Below are 19,571 nucleotides of genomic sequence, written 5' to 3' on the forward strand. Positions count from 1 at the left end.
AACTCTTGCTCAATGCAATGCACTCAGGGGTTTTGCTACTACAGCCATACTTGGTCTGGTATGACCAGCAGCTTGCATCCCATCAGGTCCAATGATGGTGTTTTTAAAGCAACTGACTCAAGACAATTTTAGGGACATATATGGGAAATTCACTGTGCCATTATAAACATGACAGCCGCGCTTTAAGAGAATGAATATCTTCTGTGCAGTGGTCTTATGTTCTGGCGTTTAGAAGCTGCCATCTGCAGTGCATTACAGTCACGTTAATGCACACTTCTACCTGAAATTCAAAAGGCTTGTATTCGTTATCGGTTTCTTTTTTTAAAATATGTCTCAAAAAGGCTGTCATTGGAATTGGTAGTATTGGTGTCACCAGTGCTGGAGAAGATGAAAGGGTTTGGAAAGCCATAACCTTTGGGGGGGGGGGGGGGGGGGGGGGAAGGTTGTAAAGGCCGTAATGACAACGTAACTCTTAAGAATACGTTGGAATTAACTTTTCCTTGGTTGTATATAATCATCTGTGTCCAAAGGTCAGAAGGCAGAGCATGTAATTGTTTCTCTCAAATGTATAAATCTAACTATATGTCCCCAATCTGTTCAATGTGCCGTTAGACACAGTCCAGCTCTGTGCACTCACTAGATTTCTGCAAGAAAGACACCAAAGTCCACATCACAGCGTCCGTTATATTTACAGATGCAGGATCGATTTCTTTTCAGACGTAGTTATAGGCAGGTGGTGAACTTGGATGTTTTTTTTGATTTACAACACTGTATGCAGAAGTTTAATCAACGAACAAATGTCAAAGACCGGGCCTTAGTAGTATTGATGGGTCTCACTCAAATAAGGTCCAATATATACCTTCACTTATTAGAAAGACTTGGAGCCGAGGTTATATATTCGATCGAGGCTGAGCCGAGGTAAAGTTGACTAAAGGCGAACCAAGCCTGAGAATCCTCAGCTAACACCGGTGCGCTTCACCTCATCACACTGTGTTTGTTACAATACATCTCCTAAAGAGCCATTAGCCCACTGCTGATAGTCAGTGAGGCAGGCCAGCCATGTAGCTTGTGCGGCATCTGAACATCACCAGCTGGCCACCTGGCAAAGGGACGGGATGGGGAGTGGGCTAAAGGGAGTTGGCCGGATAGGAGCAATTAGGAACGCAGGCTGGATCTGGCAGAGGGTGCCCTTTAGTGGGCAAAGGGGGGAGGCCAAGAGGGATAAATGAATAGAAAAATGGAGGGAAAATGGAGAAAGACTGATACAAAAACAAATGAAATCCCTTTGTTTGAATGCTACCCAGTGGGAATTAGTAGAGAACTGTATACGCCTGATAGTGCTGATATGGGTAACACAATTCTACTTTTAAACAGAGCTGAAAACAAGTACTTTCTAATTTGGATGCAGGATTTAGACAAACAAAAGCACCGTGGCCGTATTACAAGCTGTGGTTTTGCAAGGGTTGAGTTGCACGTTAAAAAAACGGTCCTTTGTTTGACTTAATCTCTGGTGCGGTACTCAGTGGAAAAGTCTAGCGCAGCGAGGGAAGGATCTCTTTTTTGAGAAAACGAAGAGATTCAGACTAGAGTCTGGATTGTAAATGTTTCTATTTGGACTTTCCTCAGTGAAAGAGGAGACACGTACCCTTTAATGAGTGACTATACAGGTGGGCCTATAGTCATCTCGGGTTTGATTGAATGCACATGAGACCAGCAGGTCAAGTCATTAGAGAGACACCAGAACATAACAAATCCATAACATTGACACATTAGGCTCGTTTGAGACGAGCTGCGCCTCGCCTGGAAAGTGGACGACAGCAGGCGGCAGCAGCAGGGGGTGTTGGAAACTTGTGTATATCTGCATTATATGCTATCCTTTGTTCTTTTATGTCTGCCTGTGAAACACTTTGCTGCTCGTCTTGATATGTGTTGTATAAATAAGCTTTATTATGATCAATTACACAAGATATGTTTTTAGATTAAACCTTCATTTCATAACATGAGACTAATAGCCAACCATCTAGCGTTAAGTATTACAATTACATAAAATGGGATTTTCTACAAAACGTAGTGTTCGTTGTCAATTCTAAGAGCCGATCAGCTCTTTGATCTGGCGACAGCCAGGAGTTTCCCCATCATGCCCTGTGTCATGCAGTCAGTGGAGAGCAACTGAGGCCGCCTCAATCTCGTGAGGTTATCGTCGACTGCACTTGGTCATGACGTCAGAGCGAGTCGGGATCAAGTCGGACACAAATCTAACTAATTGTGCGGCTATCGCCGGTGATCGATTCTGCGTGGGACTGGCTCATCTCCAACGAGCCTAACGTCATAAACATACAAATGCTCCAGTTTATATGCTGGAAATGTGACGCACTGGCACAGAAGGACAATAAGAGTGTCACATATTTAATTATTTATTTAGGCCACTGAGGTGTAGTTTTTTTAAGTAAGAAGATATATAAACCTTACTTGAAGGAAAACAAAACTTAAGAGGTTTTTATTGTCAGAAAAGGATTCATTTTATTTGTTTTAATTAGATAATTGCTATCATTTACAGACGTATATTAAATACATATTATCTATCAAAATGGTTGAGACCAAAAATGGCTTCAAACCACAATCTTAATTTCATAGAGAGAAATCAGAGGCACATTACGTGTTTTGACTACATGATTAAGCAAACGTGGAGGAGCATCACATATGTTCAAAATTTGCACTGATGTTGCATATAAGCATATTAGAGACGATGGATGCTTCAGAAATGATATCAGACTTTAGGATGATAGGTTAAGTAGATTAACAACATAACAGGATATTTAAAACTATATATATTCTATGCAGTGAGTGTGCTCCGATTTTAAAGTAGCAGCTGGAATTAAAACTTTATCGATCTCTCAAGATCAAACGAAAGTTTTCCTTGAGCTCGTTGATTAGCAAAGTGCAATGGGAGGAATCCTTGAAGTGCTGCTCAGAGGACACAACGCCAGCTTAGGGTCTCACAGCTTGGCCTTCCCCGGAGTAACCTGCAGGTTCTGCAGCTTCATAGCGATGCCCATGTTCCCAGTGATCTTCAGCTTCCCTTTGAAGAAGGCCTGCAGACAGGAGTTAAAGGGATCAAGATTAGAATGTCTAACTTCATCAGATTGCAATTTTAATAAAAACATGAGGTGAAAAAGAAAACCTGACATTTTTTTGACAAACACAAATCTACTGACATATTGGAAAAGAGGCTTTTAAGTGAGCCACTATGAAAGGGTATTGGCTAGATTAACATGCATAGCTGTTGGTAAATTCTTTCATGCTCTTTGTCCTAAACAAATTCCCCTTGAGACAATTTAGGTTTCAGTCATCTGCACTACAACCAGGCTACGGCAGCTTGTTCTGCTCGGTAACACTTAGCAGAGGGCTGAGACTAATCTTTAAAATACACATCTCAAATTCTGCAGTCTGTCTTCTCAGACAAAAAGGTGGACTGCTGGAGCACACAAGCCTACGAGAGAAGGTCGCTGCGGGCAGAGATGTCGAAACAGGTATTACCACCCACCGGCGCATTCCCATCTATGTTGTTCTATCAAATGCAGCCTTTTCTTTTTAAGATCATGGAACATGACCCAATGAGCGGTGAGCTCAGGTAAATGATTCGTTTTGTCTTGAGGCCTCTGGATGTCCGGCTAAACGGAACACAGCTCGCCTTTTTAAAAAAAGAGAGACTACATTCAGACTCAGAAGCTCGCAGCTCTGAGCCTCTAGATATCACTCGGAAATCTACCACAACTCATTATGTTGAATAAACTCCCCCTCTCTATTCCGTTAACACCGGCTGTGTGGTAAACGTTTGAACCTGTTTATTCGTTCCCTAAAACTATAGAGGCCTCTGGCTTTGGTGCTCTTGGTGCTCAGAGGCTGTAGAGAGTTGCATAACAACCTCTACACCTCAGTCTGTGTGCTTTCTAATTGCCCGCTGGATGCAGCTGCGCTGGCAGGAACGCTTCAGACAAAATTCGCAATTTGCTAAAATATTCACAGCAGTGTTGATCATATTTCCCAGAGCTGACGGGGAGGCCAGCGCAATTAACATCTACACACTGGTAATGACAATTCACAGCTCTGACTTTTGTTGCTTTAAGAAGTGCGCTGACTGACTAAATGGAAACGTGTCCATACAGAAACCATTCAAATGGATTAAGTTGGTTAACGGGCGGCAGACCGGGATGTATTTAGCGCATGACACGCAACAGACAGCTCTTAGTGAAAATAAATATACGTCAATGGGAAGAGACAACAGATGGGTTCGGCTGCTCAAAAAACCTGCACCAGGACCGAGAGCATTGTAGGACTTGTCTTATGGATTTAATATAGTAGTGTGTTAAAACACAAATCAGAGGCATTCAGGGTGCTTTCACACACAACCTGTTTGGGTTGGTGAAAACAAACTCTGGTGCTTTTTTTTGTTTAGTTTTATGGTGTTTAGTTCCATCACTTTGTTTGGTGTGAAAGCAGTCAATGAAACTGAACAACTGGACTGAACATCTGGACCAAGGTCCCCTTCCCAACTGGACTGTGGTGCAGTTTGTTTATGGTGTGAAAGCAAACTAACCAAGCACAGACGTGGAGGATAGCCGATGGGCGATTTCAGCATTACTTGAAAAAACTACTATTAAATTTGATGGATGTTGTCAATTGTTCGTAAATCGATCCTGTATATTTACATTATTGTATTACTCATATTTATGAAATGATTTTGTGAACCTTATAAGCGTCACCATGCGAGTACAGATAGATGCGGTTAATGTAGCACTACATACCGTTTGTGGATTCAACCTTCCTGTCATCAGTTCCATAAGATCCGCGTCACTCATGGATAAGGTGCAGTCCGCCTTTTTACCTAAAAGAAAGATAATTAAGAGGCTTTTTCACCGTGGCTCACTACCAACATTTATCAAATGCATTATAATATAAAAATTCCCGCACACAGAAACAAATGCATATTTACTGTTCCTTATATAGACACACACACACACACACACACACTAAGGAAAAATAACCGCTATGTGCTAAGAAGAGAGCCACGAGTGGCGAATGTTAGTCACCATTATGGCAATGCTCGAAATAGAAAGCACTTAAGAATACACTTGGCATTTGGATGGAACTTCCATTTGTGTAAAAGCACACAGGTCCAATGCAGTTTCTTCCACTGAAGCAACAATCCAAAAAGCATTCTGAAAATTGTTCCGAGGCTTTCTGGAACAAGCCGTCTGAATCAACCCCTCAGCCTGTCAAAGAGGCAGCATACAACCATTATCGCTGAAATAGGCATGATTCCTGCCTCAGGCATCATGTTGATGTATCAATACACATGTGGCATCAAAAAGTGGAATCAGGAGAACACTGGTTTTTTACTGCAGAAACTGTGTGTACGTTTGTGTTATGAATTGCTTATTGTTCTGAGCAATCCTCTCAGTCGAACAGTCCAAAAAATGTATGTGTCATAAATGTCAACAGCAACACAAACATTGAAGTTGTGGGTCAGACAGCGAATCAATGAGCCAGAGGGGAGCTGCAGATTCAGGTTATAGTTACCTCCGCCAACGCGGTTACGTTATTGGTTTTGCTTGTTGGTTTGTCAGCAGCATTACAGAACAACTAGGCAGGGTGCAGCAATGGTCCATGGGAGATCCAAATCCGGGGGCAAATACACACCTGATTTTCTCTTATGTAAACAGCCTCTGAGGTCTGCACTCACTCTCCAAGTGCCCTTCCAGTTCTCTGGATGTCATGCACTACATTGTTATTTTACTTCTCGACAAAAAACACTTTAAAGTGAGACCGTGTACATTTTCCTGTGTACTTGAGGTACCCTAATGATGATGCCAGCGTGTATACTTCCTGTTTTTCTTTTGTGATCATTTTCGTCTGTGATATGTTATAAACTGTAGTGTAACATTAGGAAGAGAGAATAGTTTCTACTGGTCATACCAGAACAAGTAAGGCTGTAGCCGGAACAGCAAATTGAGCAAGAGTGTATTTCATTTTCTTTTCATTTGTGGTGATTGTGTTATTTCTTCTTTCAAAAGTGACTAGAATAGATCATCTCTTAGTTTCCAAGTACACATGTAGTGCTTTCATACCATACAGGCAAAAGAAAAAAGAACAAGGATGTATTGTGGTGGAGCATTTAAAAGATTCCCAGAAGTTTCTTTGTCTTTGTCAATGGTAGCCTCAGAAATAATGGTTTGGATCCAGAGAGCCTCACAAGATGAGGCAGCCTAATGAAAACAGCCAAGGGGGCTATTTCTGGGCGAGTGTGTGTGTGTGTGTGTGTGTGTGTGTGTGTGTGTGTGTATAACACGCATGACTTCTGCCTCTGGCGTATTGACAATATATCAAAATGCTGAAAGCATCAGAAAAATGGAAAAAAAAAAGATTGTGCTTTGTGTGCGTTTGTGTGCGTTGCTCTTTTTCCTGAGTTACACGTTTTTAATTAGTTTCATGTTTTGATATCCTTTGCAGCAGCTTCATCAGTATTTAAATCCAAAGAAGACATTTAAAAGATAATTGTTGTGATAATGACTGTGCTGAAAATGTCAACTGCTTTGATTGCTTCACTTGTGAGTTTTACTAGACTTATAAATTACTAGAATTGCAACTACAGCCAGAGAACCAAAGCAACCTCTCACATCTTAACCCCCCAAAAAGGTGAAGAGTTTCTCAATTTAAAGTTTTTTTTTTAAACCAGGATTTATCTGAGGGGATGGAAACTATTTGAGATACACACCTGGGTCAGTGGTGACAGAACCTTTGCCATTTTTCACATCGACAACCCAAGTCCCCTCTTTCCCATCTGGTCCATCCTTCACTTTAAAGGCAAACACTCCGCCGATCTTCTTGACAAGCTGCTCTCCGTCCTGCAGGGAGTTCAGAAGGCGTTAGATTTGACACGCAGTAGTTGTAGGCGAGATGTATTTGCTACTTGGGTCAAATGATCATGCCTCTTACGACTGAATTTTCACAGAAAGAAAAAGTGCGTCTCTGCCAAAAAACAATCTCTAAAATATTCTGTGGACACAGTCGCCCAATGCTGCAGAACTATTTTAGATTCCTTCAGTGGTCAAATTGTGGAAGGAACTTCTTCAAACAACCCGAGCTATTCTGGGCAAGAACGTCCCGATAGTCACCTGAAATCATGTCAGCTCTTGAGAAATGTGACCAACACTTGCGCAACTAATCACACTGAACTCTCTTGCATTTGTTCGGAGCCACAGATTCTAATAATCCCCCAGTGAGCAGCACACCGATTACTCAACCGAACATTGCAAAGTGAGCGAGGGTTGAACATGCAGAACGAGAAGCAGTAGCGAGTAAAGTTAAAACTAATAAGAACACGTGTTGCTTTAGCTTAAGATGTGAGGTGGATGTTGTTGGTGACAGTGTGCCGGTATACCTGCTGTAGACGCTTTTCTATCTCTTTGAAGACAGGGTATGCTTTAAACCCCTCCAGACCGCTGGCTGAGCTGGTGGGCACCGCACCTACGTGGGAACTGTGGAAAGCAGGTAAAAAAAATGTGAGGCTGTACAAATTTCAGTCTAGATGTTATATTACAGAATAGAAACGGTGGATAAAGAAATGTAGTGTATCGAGAGCCCAGATGACAAAGAGAAGAGCTGTAATTGTTACAGAATATAGAAACGGATATCCCATGCATTAATGCCTCTGGCGTATTAATCAGCAGATCATCTGTCTTTTTGAGACTGCAAAAATCGATTGCTAATAAAATAAATGCTACATAAAGAATCTAAACTAGAAACTACTTCCTCACCTGGACTCCTGAGGGAATCCCAGCCTGTAGAGAGCGACAACGACAGCGCCTCCTAAGCCAATGTTGTGTTGCAAGGCCACTTTAGCCCCCGGGACCTGTCTCCTGTCCGCCTGCCCTCGGAGCTGCCAGCACAGCTCTGCACACTGGGCCAGACCTAAGAGAGGACGAGGAGGCAGAGAAGGAAACGAGGGTGACGCGACTCGTACGGGGAGATGTGGTGTAGGCTGCCAATGGAATGTGTGGTTATTGAAGCTGTAAATGGCTGAAAATGTATCATCACACGTCCCCAACTGAGAGAGAGGTACATCAAACAAAGTGAGAAAGACAACAAATAACAGGTGTATTTGTTGGACAGAACAAAAACAAAAAGCCCCTCAAATTTACTATATGACTATTAAAGCAAGCAAGCAAGCTCTCTCTGTCTGTGGGTCGGCCCGTCTGTGGGGGGGGGGGGTCGGCCCGTCTGTGGGTCTTGTTTATACGTGCGGTTCTCGAGAGAGGTGCAAGTAGCAGCACCACAGGTCAAGCATTCGGCCCATTCCTTACAGCCATGTTTTGTACGGCCACTGCACTAGTGTCATGAAACACATTTATTTTTAGTCGCTGGTGTTTTGACAACTCGAGTGCAGCAGAAACCATATGAAGCTAAAAGGGGTAAACAGTTGCTTAGTTACACATCCGGCAGACACAAGGCAAAATTTGCATTAATTTAGAGTGGTGTTACTAGTCGCCGACAATTTCAAACTCCTTTCAGCTCTCTTTTCGGTGTCATTTAGCCGTCACAAATCGGTCTCTTTTAGACAGCTAAATGCTCCACTTTGTTCACCAGTTAACTGTTAACACTGTTAAAGAGAGAAGTGAGAGTGAAGAGTCAATTTGCCGACTCCAAAACCAACACAATGAGCTGCTGACGGACGCTAAAATTCTCTGTGGAGCTGAGGGGAAGTGCAGAGTTAGAGGTTGTGCGTTTGCCACTACAAGCGTCCTAGTTCCCATCACACAGTCATTGGATCCAATGTAAATACAAAATATTGAACTTAAAATGTCTAGTCAGTAGCAGAACACTCATACCAGTGCCATAACAAAGAGGCGGAGTGTTAAACACAATATCTTCACAGAGGGGTGGTAATGACTCCTTAATCTCGGCAGGGATAGCTCCTGCGCTAGCGTTACAGCTAAGTATTTCATCCCTTCTCCGTAATGAGCTTTCGCATTTCTCGATTATGCCATTAAGCTAAAGGGCTTACGGGTTAAGACTTCTTCACGGTGCGTCTCTTACATCCTGCAGCACTCTCCTAATCTTCTCCACGAGGACTTGTTGGTGTCAGAGCAATTTTCTCTAAATGCTAATTGGAAAATGTATTGCAGGCTGACTTAACCAAATAAAGAGCCTCTGGATATCGCCTTAGATGTTGTTTATACATAATGAAAAAGGAACGTTCAGAAATCGTCTCCTTCTAAAGAGAGAAAATCACAAGTGCACGTTTGATGATCACAAGCCCTTTCAGCTTATTGAACTCTGAAGGGGAATACGTGGTCATTTACGACATACACACATGTCTCTGGATGTCAGTTCAACACGTAAACATCTCTTCTTCCTGAGGTGGGGCTCTTTGCACGAGTGAGTGAATTAGCCGTCTCTATTTCTGCTCACAGTGCTGCGCCCGAGGTGAGAGGTGACAATGAAGATTAGGAGCAACACCGCAGATCAGACGGAGCTTTAGCGCCGACCGGGGCACTCGAACACCGGGAGAGTGACCCAGGAGGTAGAGGGAGTATTGATGAGATGAACGGGAAAAGTCAATGCAAAAATAATGAGGGAGTGGGAGTGACGCTTGAGATCATGAGGTGCGAGGAAAGGAGGGGGGGGAAATAGAGAGAAAGAAAAATAAACACAATACAGAAAATAAATCAAAGAAAAGGGACAAATCTCATGATCTGTTTGAAATGAATGACAGAGAATACGACAAACGTTCACCCATCAGTGTGTGTATGTTTGAGTGCACACAAAGCTATGTCTAATATTAAACAGTATGGGCATGATAAATGTTGGACCTGCAGAGTCAGCTGCACCGTTTAGAGTTCGACATGAGAGATTACAGCGGAGGCTTGCCAGAGCCTCAGTCTGCTGCCCTCTCACATGCAGGCTTACCCAGTTACAAGGTGCTCATCACTATGTGACACATGCCACCTAGCGGCCACTGTGGAGTGTTGTTTGGCAAAGTCTGAATATTTACACCAGCATGCACATCATGATAAACACAATTATTTATATCTTGTGTACAGTGTGGCAAATCCCATTCATCCGCTGCTCCAAACAAGTCAGAAATAAACATTAGCTGCAAACGCTTTTAGACCCCCGACCTGGCATTTTCACTCCTGACCAGGCTGGATTATGTATTGTTTTAAAAAAAAAAAAAAAAATGTATTTAATTTATTAGATAGAGATAGATAGATAGATAGATAGATATGTACTTTATTCATCCCCAGGGGGAAATTTGTATGTTACAGCAGCAAGACACACCAAGAAGCAAAGTAGCAGAGTAACCAAAAATAATAAGTATTAAAAAATGCACAATATATACAATAGAATAATATAATAATAATATATTGATCCCTTTAAGGGATCAATATAGTGTTAATTGTGTGCTTTGTCCTCCTATATGACAAGAGGCTTTCATCAAGAGGCAGAGGCTTGACCTACCTGTGGCACCCAGAGGATGTCCTTTAGAGATTAGACCTCCACTGGGGTTGACCACAAACTGGCCTCCATACGTGTTGTCCCCTCTGTCAATCAGCTCTCCTGCTTTACCTGGTTGTGAAAAACACGAGACGATCACAGAACAGAACAGCGTGAAGTTCACAGCATTATATTCTGACATGCTAATATGATATCATAAGTACATGCATGGTATTATCAACAAACAGACCTTTGTCTGTATATAGTAATGAAGAAATGTGATTTATTAGTTAAAAAATTTTTAATTTCAAGTGAAGACAAAAGATGAGAGCAAACTATTTCAGAATATTTCATTTGTTCGTGTCTTTTTGATAAGGAAGATGTAAGAAAGGGAAATCAAATATTAAGTTCCTAAACATAAATAAGAAATACTACAAACATAAAGTTGTCTACCTCTAAACCCCAGGAAGGCTCCTTCATGCCTGAGAGATTCAACTTTATCTAATTTAACATTGCATAGGACAAGCCAACACATCTCTGCAGTCAAAGACAGGACCTTGTGAGTGTGCAAGTATCAAAGTGTACAATACATGTACATATTATAGGGTCAGTGAGGGAAGCTGAGCTGAGTTGACTCCAACTCTCTATGCAGTGACTCATTTGCTATGTCAATAAAGCTCATTAAACAATATGAGGGGTTTTTTTTCATCCGCTGCACGTCTTACCCTCTGGACAGAGCCCCAGAGCCTCATACGTGATGAGCTCATTGGCTGAGAAGCAGTCGTGCAGCTCAACCACATCCACGTCACTGGGCTTCAGACCTGCAGCTTCATAACACTTTTTGGCAGCCGACCGAGACATGTCATATCCCACCTGAACAGAAATGTTTGATTCGTTAATTAGCAGGAATGTAGCCTAGCACAACGTGAACGTGAAAATGGTCTGTTCTGTTTCAGGATTTTTTTCATATGTGTATTGAAAAAAACACGTCAACTTTGAGCCGTACTTAGATTTAGACTATTGAATAGTCAAATTGATATGATTTGGTTCAAAGATTAGGGAGCCCTTTCACTTTTAAAAATACTTTAGTTGAATAGTGCAAATGCAATAAAGTTGGCAAGTATCTCTCCATTATTTGGAGAAATTTGTCATCCACCTAACAAAGCACTATCAACCTTTAAATATTCAGTTTAATGTAGATCCATACAAGGGGAGAATATTACAGAGACAGTGTGTTGTCATGAGACACTTCCATACCATCTTAATGCAGCTGTTTTCTTCAAACGTGGAGGCGAGGTCAGTCACCATCTCTTGGGCCACAATCTCCACTGCCTGCTTCTCCAGACGGTGTTTCCTGACGAAGGCTTCGCTGGCCAAAACTGCTGCTCCGGCACCATCTGACGTCGGGCTGACGAGAGAAGCAGAGCGGGACGAGCTGACAATTGCCTTTGATCAAATACATAGAACCCCTGTCCTGGCAGTTACACTCGAGGCCGGGCGATCAATGGATTTTCAAGATATGACGGACACCAACTGTAAATCGACGGAGCTCTTACCAACACTGCAGCAGAGTAAGGAAGTCAAACACCTTCCGGGAGTTAATCACCTGCTCCAAGCTGTACTCATCCTGGAACTGGGAATTCCTGCATGAATGTAGACACACATATTCACACACACACACACACACTTGAATAAAGTATAAATTCAAGGATATTTTGAAGCGATTCTTTAAAGGGAACCCTTTCTTACGGGTTGTTGGTGGAATGCTTGTGGTTTTTCCAGGCAATTTTGGCAAAGTGTTCCGGTTTTGTGCCTGGAGGAGATTTAAACATTGACACAAACATTCACTGTAAATGATATAGTAAAACCATGACCTCAATGCAAGATACATCCATCACTGTCACATGTTGGACCGTGTGATTTTTTCTTGTAGCGTGTACCATATTTCTCCATGTGCTCCCTGCCAGCGTTACCGAACATCTGTGCGGCTGCTGGAGCTGCCACCATCCCGTAGCGGTTGATCATCACCTCCATGTGCTTGTCCATTGGATTGGTCCTGTCCATAAACTAGAAGCAGGAATTTCTTAAATTACATTTCACCTTGTAAAAAAATAAAAAAACATTTTAAGGCGAGAATTATGGTATAATCTGGTGAATTGGCATTTATACACCAACAAGCTAGAATTTCCAGAATGTTCAGAAAACAAAAAAGCCATAAACATCTGGAATGAGCCAACACATCTGGAATGGCATATAACATATCAGTGCTTGTTTTGTTGATAATATATACCGATATATTTCCATCGTTTTTATGTTTTGGTGACAAGTCAAATTAATTTTGAATGCTCAGCCTTTTTGTGTTTGAAGTTTGCTTTTTAAAAAGGCAGATCTCTTTATTATATCCACCACTCGATCCCCTCTGCTCCCCTGTAACATGAATTCACTCAATAGCAATAAGTAGTTCATGAACACTGAGGCAGACACGCATTATCTCTTCATCAATAAAGTGCAGCCACGCTAATTTGTTGAGTCTGCTGTGATACATTTTTTAAATTATATATCAATGAGCTGTATCCCTCTGAGGACGAGTGCGGAGATCAGCTGATATTCTCTGCTGCTCGCAAAAACTACACAATTAGAACAACACCTGGATGGTGGACTGTAAGATAATGCGACGTGTTATTTTGTCCATCTCCTCTACATCCAATAAAACAACAACAACAACAAAGCGTACAGTTTTTTTTTTATACCTTTGAGGACAAAGAGCCCCTCTCCATCTTCTCAAACCCGAGGGCCAGCACACAGTCGGCAAGACCTGCAAAAGGAGATGGGAAGTGCAGAGTTAACAGTTTCAGTTCAATAACAGATAATGGATTTAATCTGCAGAAGTCGTTATTGAAGTTTCTATGGATATTGCAATACTTTTCTCTGTTGTGTCATCATTAGACTCCACTGAAACCGTGTGAGCCTCCTTATTAAAAGTATAGATTTTGGGTGGTTTATCACTTTCAAGGCGTCCTGCTCTGCTCACCTCCCTTAACCAGCTGGCGAGCCATGAAGAGAGCAGTGGAGCCTGTGGAGCAGTTATTGTTGACGTTGATGATGGGGATCCCGGTCAGGCCAAGGCTGTGGTAAATGGCCCTCTGCCCACATGTGGAGTCCCCTGAGGGAATGAGATCAGAGAGAAGATGTTATTCCTGATTTGTTTGACTGTTTGTTTTACGAAGGTAATTACAATACGAGAGGCACTTCAATATTTCAGTGGAAAACATGCAAAAAGTAAACAATAACAATCTTATTTTACCATAGACATATCCTACACAGGCTTGTTCAATGGCAGAATACGGGACTCCTGCATCTGCTAGAGCATTTTGACCTAAAATAGGATGAAGACATACAGTAATAAAACACTTGTTATGCATCAAGATCCATTTCACAGATATTCAGATATGGTATCCTTTGAGTGACTGAACAACGTCCATAATCCTAAAGATAAGCACCTGCTTCCTTGGCCATGTCAGGATAATCATAGTCGCCTCGGGCTCCAGGCTTTTCAAACTGCAGCAAAAGCACAGAAAAGTGTGACAGACGGTGAGAGTCAATCAACACATGCATTCACATCTGTTGTCCTGTTCTCAAGTAGAGGATGACTTAAACATTCAATGTTATTGTTACCGTGAAATTACATTAGATGAAACTTCAGTGAGTCACACTAATCAAGCTGTAATTATAAAAAGGTTGTGATGAACTTGACTTGAAAATAGAGCTGAAACATAAGCAACTATTTAGTCATTATCAAAACAAATGCCAAACATGCTCCAAGTCTGGCCTTTTAAAAATAAAAAGATTTGCTGCTATTCTTTGTTATACAGCATTGTTTAATGAATAGACATCTGCAGCAGAATAATACAAAGATGTTGTCTTATACAACTTATTTGTATAATGCTTTGATGTATTTGTACATCAAAGCATTTTGAATTATAATCAATGTTTCATTTTACAGTTTTCCTACGGGGGGGGGGGGGCGGTGAAGTCATGACCCGCCCTACTCTACATCTGATTGGCTAGTACTGTCGGTTAAGCCAATCAGATGTAGAGTAGGGCGGGTCATGTGTGAGGAGATGACCCTTTGCACAGTTTGCAACTGTTGGCCATGAACTATGGACTCAAAATGAGTACGTTCAGCAGTCAACCCAGACCTATTGCTACATATCTTCAGAAAACCAACAAGTTTAACACTAGCGTTAAACACAAACCTAAACTGCAACAATGTTACCTTGTTCGGGCTAACTTAGCTAATGCTAGCTGATGTTTACAATGTGTAGTGTCAGGTGTGACACGTATCGTGGACACTTGTTGAAACAATATGAGCACAGTTACAAGTTCATTACACGTTGACTTGTTGACTCACTGCAACAAAAGACGTTTTTAAAAAGGAGCATTGCAATCTGGAGCAAACTATGCTAGCCTCAAGTCTCATGGGGACATCAATGTCGTACTACCGAGACAATAAGAATACTAACTAATAATGTCAACATTACCTTGGTCATGCCCACACCGACGACAAACACCCTGTTCTTTGCAGGTGCCATGGTTGGTTCTGTTCAGCTGGTCCACACTGAGACAGGCAGGTCTGTGAGGAGCAGAGAGCAGCGCCGCTGACTCTGGTTATAAAGCAAAGATCGTCTGTGTCCAAGCTGAGGCAGCACTCGGAAAGAAAAGAAAAAAACCTTTCTCTCATGCTGGAGAGAGTTAAGATAAAAAGTGCTCATCTTTTAAATCTTATTACATAACTTTATTATAATTGCAGTTTTTGGATTGCATAGATTTTGTGTAAATAAGCAGGTGTGATTTGATTTACCAACCAGTTTTTGTCATTTTTTCATCGACACTTGAACATATTATACTACTTGAGGCTGGTGTACTATAGAGAAGCTGAGTAAATGTAAAATATTTAGTAATATTTTAAGCACCCATTTGTCCCTGTTAAATACTTTAATGTTAAATGCTTAAGTGTTGTGTAAAATGTGGCTGACCTGAGGAGTTATTGCCTTTGTGGATGGAATAAATGGTTTCACTACACAATGTCTGGTCATTTGATCATTGATTGAAACTAATTGTTTCCTGCTGTGTTTTTTTATTGTCTTAATTCTATTTTATTTAAGGTGAGGTCTACTGCATGATACAATCTATCCCCGGCCTAACCCCTGTACGTTGATAGCAATTTCTAGACAGTTTACGGTACTTTGAAATGCTGACAGAGTGAGAGATCTTATGTTTCTTCTGCTTCGTCTCCTTAGTTGACAGCAGTCACCGATCAGTTCTTTCCAATCAGCTCGTGTTGCTCCTCTTTTAGTTTTTGCTAAAGAGGACATATTTGCTCAGTCCAGCTTCATTGAATATATTTGGGTTCATTGGGACCCACAGCTGTAATAAGTCGTTTTTTTTGACCATCTCACAGGTTGGTTCTGCTATAGTAGTGTGGTACTACATGCATACTGAACATTTAAAGTGTGCATAGAAAAAGCTCAACTCAAAAAATGTCACCTTTTAATTTTATTGAGGCAGTGGGGAAAAAAAGCCTTAAACATGTTGATCAATCCAAGACGTGTATGGACAACCTGTGGTTTTAATCCACATCTGTTAATGTTCATCATCATCCAAACCTTGCCACCTCAGCACCTGATGCATCCTTGATGGCCACTAAGAGACCAGAGGATGTTTGGCTGTAGTGTTCATTCGCCCACCTCAGAGGATCTTCACTTGATGACATCAGCACTTGATAAACTGGTGTGTGACCTCATATATTCCCACCGACTCCTTGACCTCCTCGTCGTAGTCTGTCCAGTCCTGAAATTTACAAAATGTGTGTTTGTCAAGTTGCACAGATGAAAGAGGCGGTTACATTCTGTACACACTGTTGGGATTATTGACACACAAAAAAACAGAGGTACAAATGAATGAAAGAAGCTGCAACTAAGTAACTACTGGATGAATGATATACAACGGTGCAGTATCAAAGGTTGAAACCCTGTTGAAAGTCAAATATTCTTAATGAAGAAATTTTAAACAAAAACTGGCATATCTGAGGGACAAGTTCCCTTTTTTAAATAGACAAAATGTATTACACAAAGAATTCAGGTAAACAGCAGCACATAGCATTTGTAGGTAGTATGATACACATATACACAAATAATAAAAAAGATTTAAAGACAATGTTACAAAAACAACTAAATCAAAGATATCAGGGAAAAAGAGTCGGAGTTAAATTCAAAGAGAAAAGGAAAAAAAAGCTTAGGGTGTGAATTAGAGAATTTCTGTTAATGAATGAAAAATGGAGCATAAAATAATTCAATGTTTTAGAGCACCATCGACTGGATTTACATTGTAAATGAAAATATACTTAAGATGAAAAGAATAAAGAAAGCTTGTGGCTTTAAAATAGTGAAACTAAAGGTCTGTCTAAAATTTGTGGGATATTTCACAATCAGAAAAAAAAGGAGAAACTTTTTCTGTATCGCATTTAGAAATGGTACAAGAAACATCAACATCTGTAAGTTTATCGATAAGATAATTAGTGGGGTATATTTCATGTAAAAGCCAAGCCCTCCTCCAGTGTATCTTCTCACTCTTAGACCTTCAGACACACTTGCCACTAGGTCCAGTTTTCTTTGGAAAGTTGCGTCATAGTATCATAGTGTCATACCAGAACTGAAGTTGTTCCCACTGCCAAGGCCGTAGCCAGCGATGAGGTCCTCAAGGTCGGGACCAAGCTAACTCTTTCCTAACGTGTCCACTACCTCTCTGAAGCTATGCAAGCTGAACAGACAGATATCTGTGGTGGTGACGATGAGCAGGGTGAAGTGTGAGAGTGAGTGTGTGTGTGTGAGAGAGTGTGTGTGAGAATGTGTGTAGGAGAGTGTGTGTGTGTGAGAGAATGTGTGTGTGTGTGTGTGTCCAGCGCGCTCTGTAAGCCACAGCACAGTCGTGTTCACTGCCACAATTTTACACACAAAAACTACATGAAATCTAAAAAGCTACTTGATGATACATGTACAGCATTAGAAGATATTATTGAAAGCTATTTGATGTCGTCTTGGATTTCTACAGTTGATGATGATGATGACGTGCGGCTCCACAGCTGAACCATTAGCATCAGCAGCATACAGTCCGGCGCTCTTCTCGGCGCTCCAGTGGCGGGGATGTGATGGTGAGACGTCTCTGATGAAATATTGAGCTGAATCTGATTCGAGATGACTGTAGGACAGGTACACTTTTTTCTTGGAATATTATGACTTTATTCTTGACTTCTCAGAGAACAGATATACAAAGTTTGGGACATGAGTCTTGCTGAAACTCATATGAGCCATTGAAGTCCAGGGATTAATAAATGATGTAAAATGAATGAATACATCATTGCCACATGAACTATTATAGAGATTACAAACAGAAGACACAAAGGAGAAGGGAGAGTAAACCTACGTGTGCTGACTGAGCAGAGATAACATTAGCCCTGAATGAAAATACTTGATCTACAGGAAATATAGGCAAGCAATACAGAATGCCTGAGAGTCACACTGTAGCCTATTACATTTTGAATTGTCACCTGCCGCCTGAATTTTCCTTTACATGAATGCATTTCCACCATAAATGACCATTTTTCACCCAAATGCAGGAAATTAAGTGTTTGAAGCTCACTAACTTCTAAACTCTGACTACGGCACTTACTTTTTCTTGCAGGTTAACTTCAGGAAACTGTGTTACAGACTCAGCTCCTTGTGCAGCGAAGCCAGCCTGGAGTGGGATAAATAGAAATTGAGAGGAGTCGCATGATAATCAAATATTTTCCAGATTATGGAGTTTGCAACCTTAAGTAAACTGTCTGACTCAGGAGCGTAAATACTTCTTTCAACAGCAAATGTCTTGACTTGGCTGGAAGCTCCAGGCTCAGGCTCCTGGCGTCATCGTTAATGTTATCAGTAACACCTGTGCTTCCTTTACAAGTGAAAATACTCACTTGAGGTTGGAAGTCAATGGGCTCCAGACCGCGACACTCAAACTGCACCATTGTCTTGAAGCGCTCGCTGTCCTCTGCCTTCAACCCAGCAAACATACAGAAAGAGACACAATGTTAATGGCTGGGAAAAAAGAAGCATGAAAACAGACTGGTGCCATGTTAATAGTTTCAAAGTACAAGTAGACGTTTGCTTACATTATAAGGTTTGATTGTGTCTCCCAGGATATCTGTAACACAATTACTTATTATACTTCCACCAGACCTTTTACCTCAGAAAGAGACAAAGTGAGTCAAATGGAATGTCAGCTCGTACCAATTGAATTTTCCCTGGCACAAAGTTTACACTTCTGCACCATGCTGGCACTGCTTCTTCCTCCTTTTAGTGGCACACTCTCCTGTGGAATAGTTTAGAAACAAACAGGTTGGACACTGTGTGCGCGCGTGTCAACGTGCCTAACTGTATGGACACTATAATCTCTTTACCTCTAGTGTCACATACTGCCATTTATCTGGGATCTCTCCACAGTTTCCACACTTCAGCTACGTTGAGGGGAAATAATGAGAGAAAGCATTGCTTGTGTAAATGAGACAGAAGGTGAGAGAGACTGTGACACGTCATAGGTAAACAGTGAGTTAAATAGTTAGCATGCTAGCTTGACAGCCACCCTACCTTCAGAAACCAGCGGAAATCGTCGCCCAACGGTCTCACATTAGTGACGTTTTCCAGAGTGGCTTTGAACTGGAGACCAAATTTCTGTCACGATAAAAACGAGAGGTTAAAATTTCCCCAAAGTTAGGAAAACTGCTTCACTGTTTACATCAGAAACAACACATACCACCATCTTGAAGCTTTCCCTGCTGCCTTCAGGTACTCCTCGTAAATTATGGCTTCTGGGGCGTCAGGGACGAGTTTTTATTTATTTTTGTAGAAATCGAGCAGCACAGCTTTGCTTTAGTAATAATGTAGCTGGGAATGAATTTGGGAACACGTGGATCGTGCTTACAATGTATATTAATATATTGGTAGTTTTAAACAGCATACATGGTATGTCTTCGC

The 19,571-nt window shown here is 41.4% G+C and overlaps 2 protein-coding genes across 3 annotated transcripts; both read right to left on the reverse strand.

Moving 5' to 3' along the window:
* Positions 1 to 2,494: 2,494 nt before the first annotated feature.
* On the reverse strand, positions 2,495 to 15,202 carry scp2a (sterol carrier protein 2a). The gene is made up of 16 exons (XM_076098311.1): positions 15,039 to 15,202; positions 13,998 to 14,055; positions 13,802 to 13,873; positions 13,529 to 13,660; positions 13,248 to 13,312; positions 12,438 to 12,564; positions 12,247 to 12,310; positions 12,054 to 12,140; positions 11,755 to 11,905; positions 11,223 to 11,370; positions 10,522 to 10,629; positions 7,818 to 7,971; positions 7,442 to 7,538; positions 6,776 to 6,905; positions 4,806 to 4,885; positions 2,495 to 3,092 (listed from the first exon to the last, which is right to left on the reverse strand). The coding sequence occupies exons 1-16, from the start codon at positions 15,087 to 15,089 to the stop codon at positions 2,997 to 2,999; spliced, it is 1,620 nt and encodes a 539-aa protein (XP_075954426.1). The 5' UTR covers positions 15,090 to 15,202; the 3' UTR covers positions 2,495 to 2,996.
* Positions 15,203 to 16,035: 833 nt separating this feature from the next.
* On the reverse strand, positions 16,036 to 19,420 carry czib (CXXC motif containing zinc binding protein). 2 transcript variants are annotated; one of them, XM_076098383.1, is made up of 8 exons: positions 19,351 to 19,419; positions 19,185 to 19,268; positions 18,998 to 19,054; positions 18,828 to 18,909; positions 18,710 to 18,741; positions 18,515 to 18,592; positions 18,226 to 18,291; positions 16,036 to 16,347 (listed from the first exon to the last, which is right to left on the reverse strand). In XM_076098383.1, the coding sequence occupies exons 1-8, from the start codon at positions 19,354 to 19,356 to the stop codon at positions 16,270 to 16,272; spliced, it is 483 nt and encodes a 160-aa protein (XP_075954498.1). In that variant the 5' UTR covers positions 19,357 to 19,419; the 3' UTR covers positions 16,036 to 16,269. The 2 variants fall into 2 exon arrangements, with proteins under 2 accessions (XP_075954498.1, XP_075954499.1); XM_076098384.1 differs by lacking the exon at positions 16,036 to 16,347 and adding an exon at positions 16,354 to 17,718 and having other exon boundaries at positions 19,351 to 19,420.
* Positions 19,421 to 19,571: the final 151 nt, after the last annotated feature.

The sequence above is a fragment of the Anarhichas minor genome, unplaced genomic scaffold, assembly GCF_050575085.1.
Source record: "Anarhichas minor isolate MPS153535 unplaced genomic scaffold, ASM5057508v1 ptg000024l, whole genome shotgun sequence".
NCBI classification, from domain to species: Eukaryota; Metazoa; Chordata; class Actinopteri; order Perciformes; family Anarhichadidae; genus Anarhichas; species Anarhichas minor.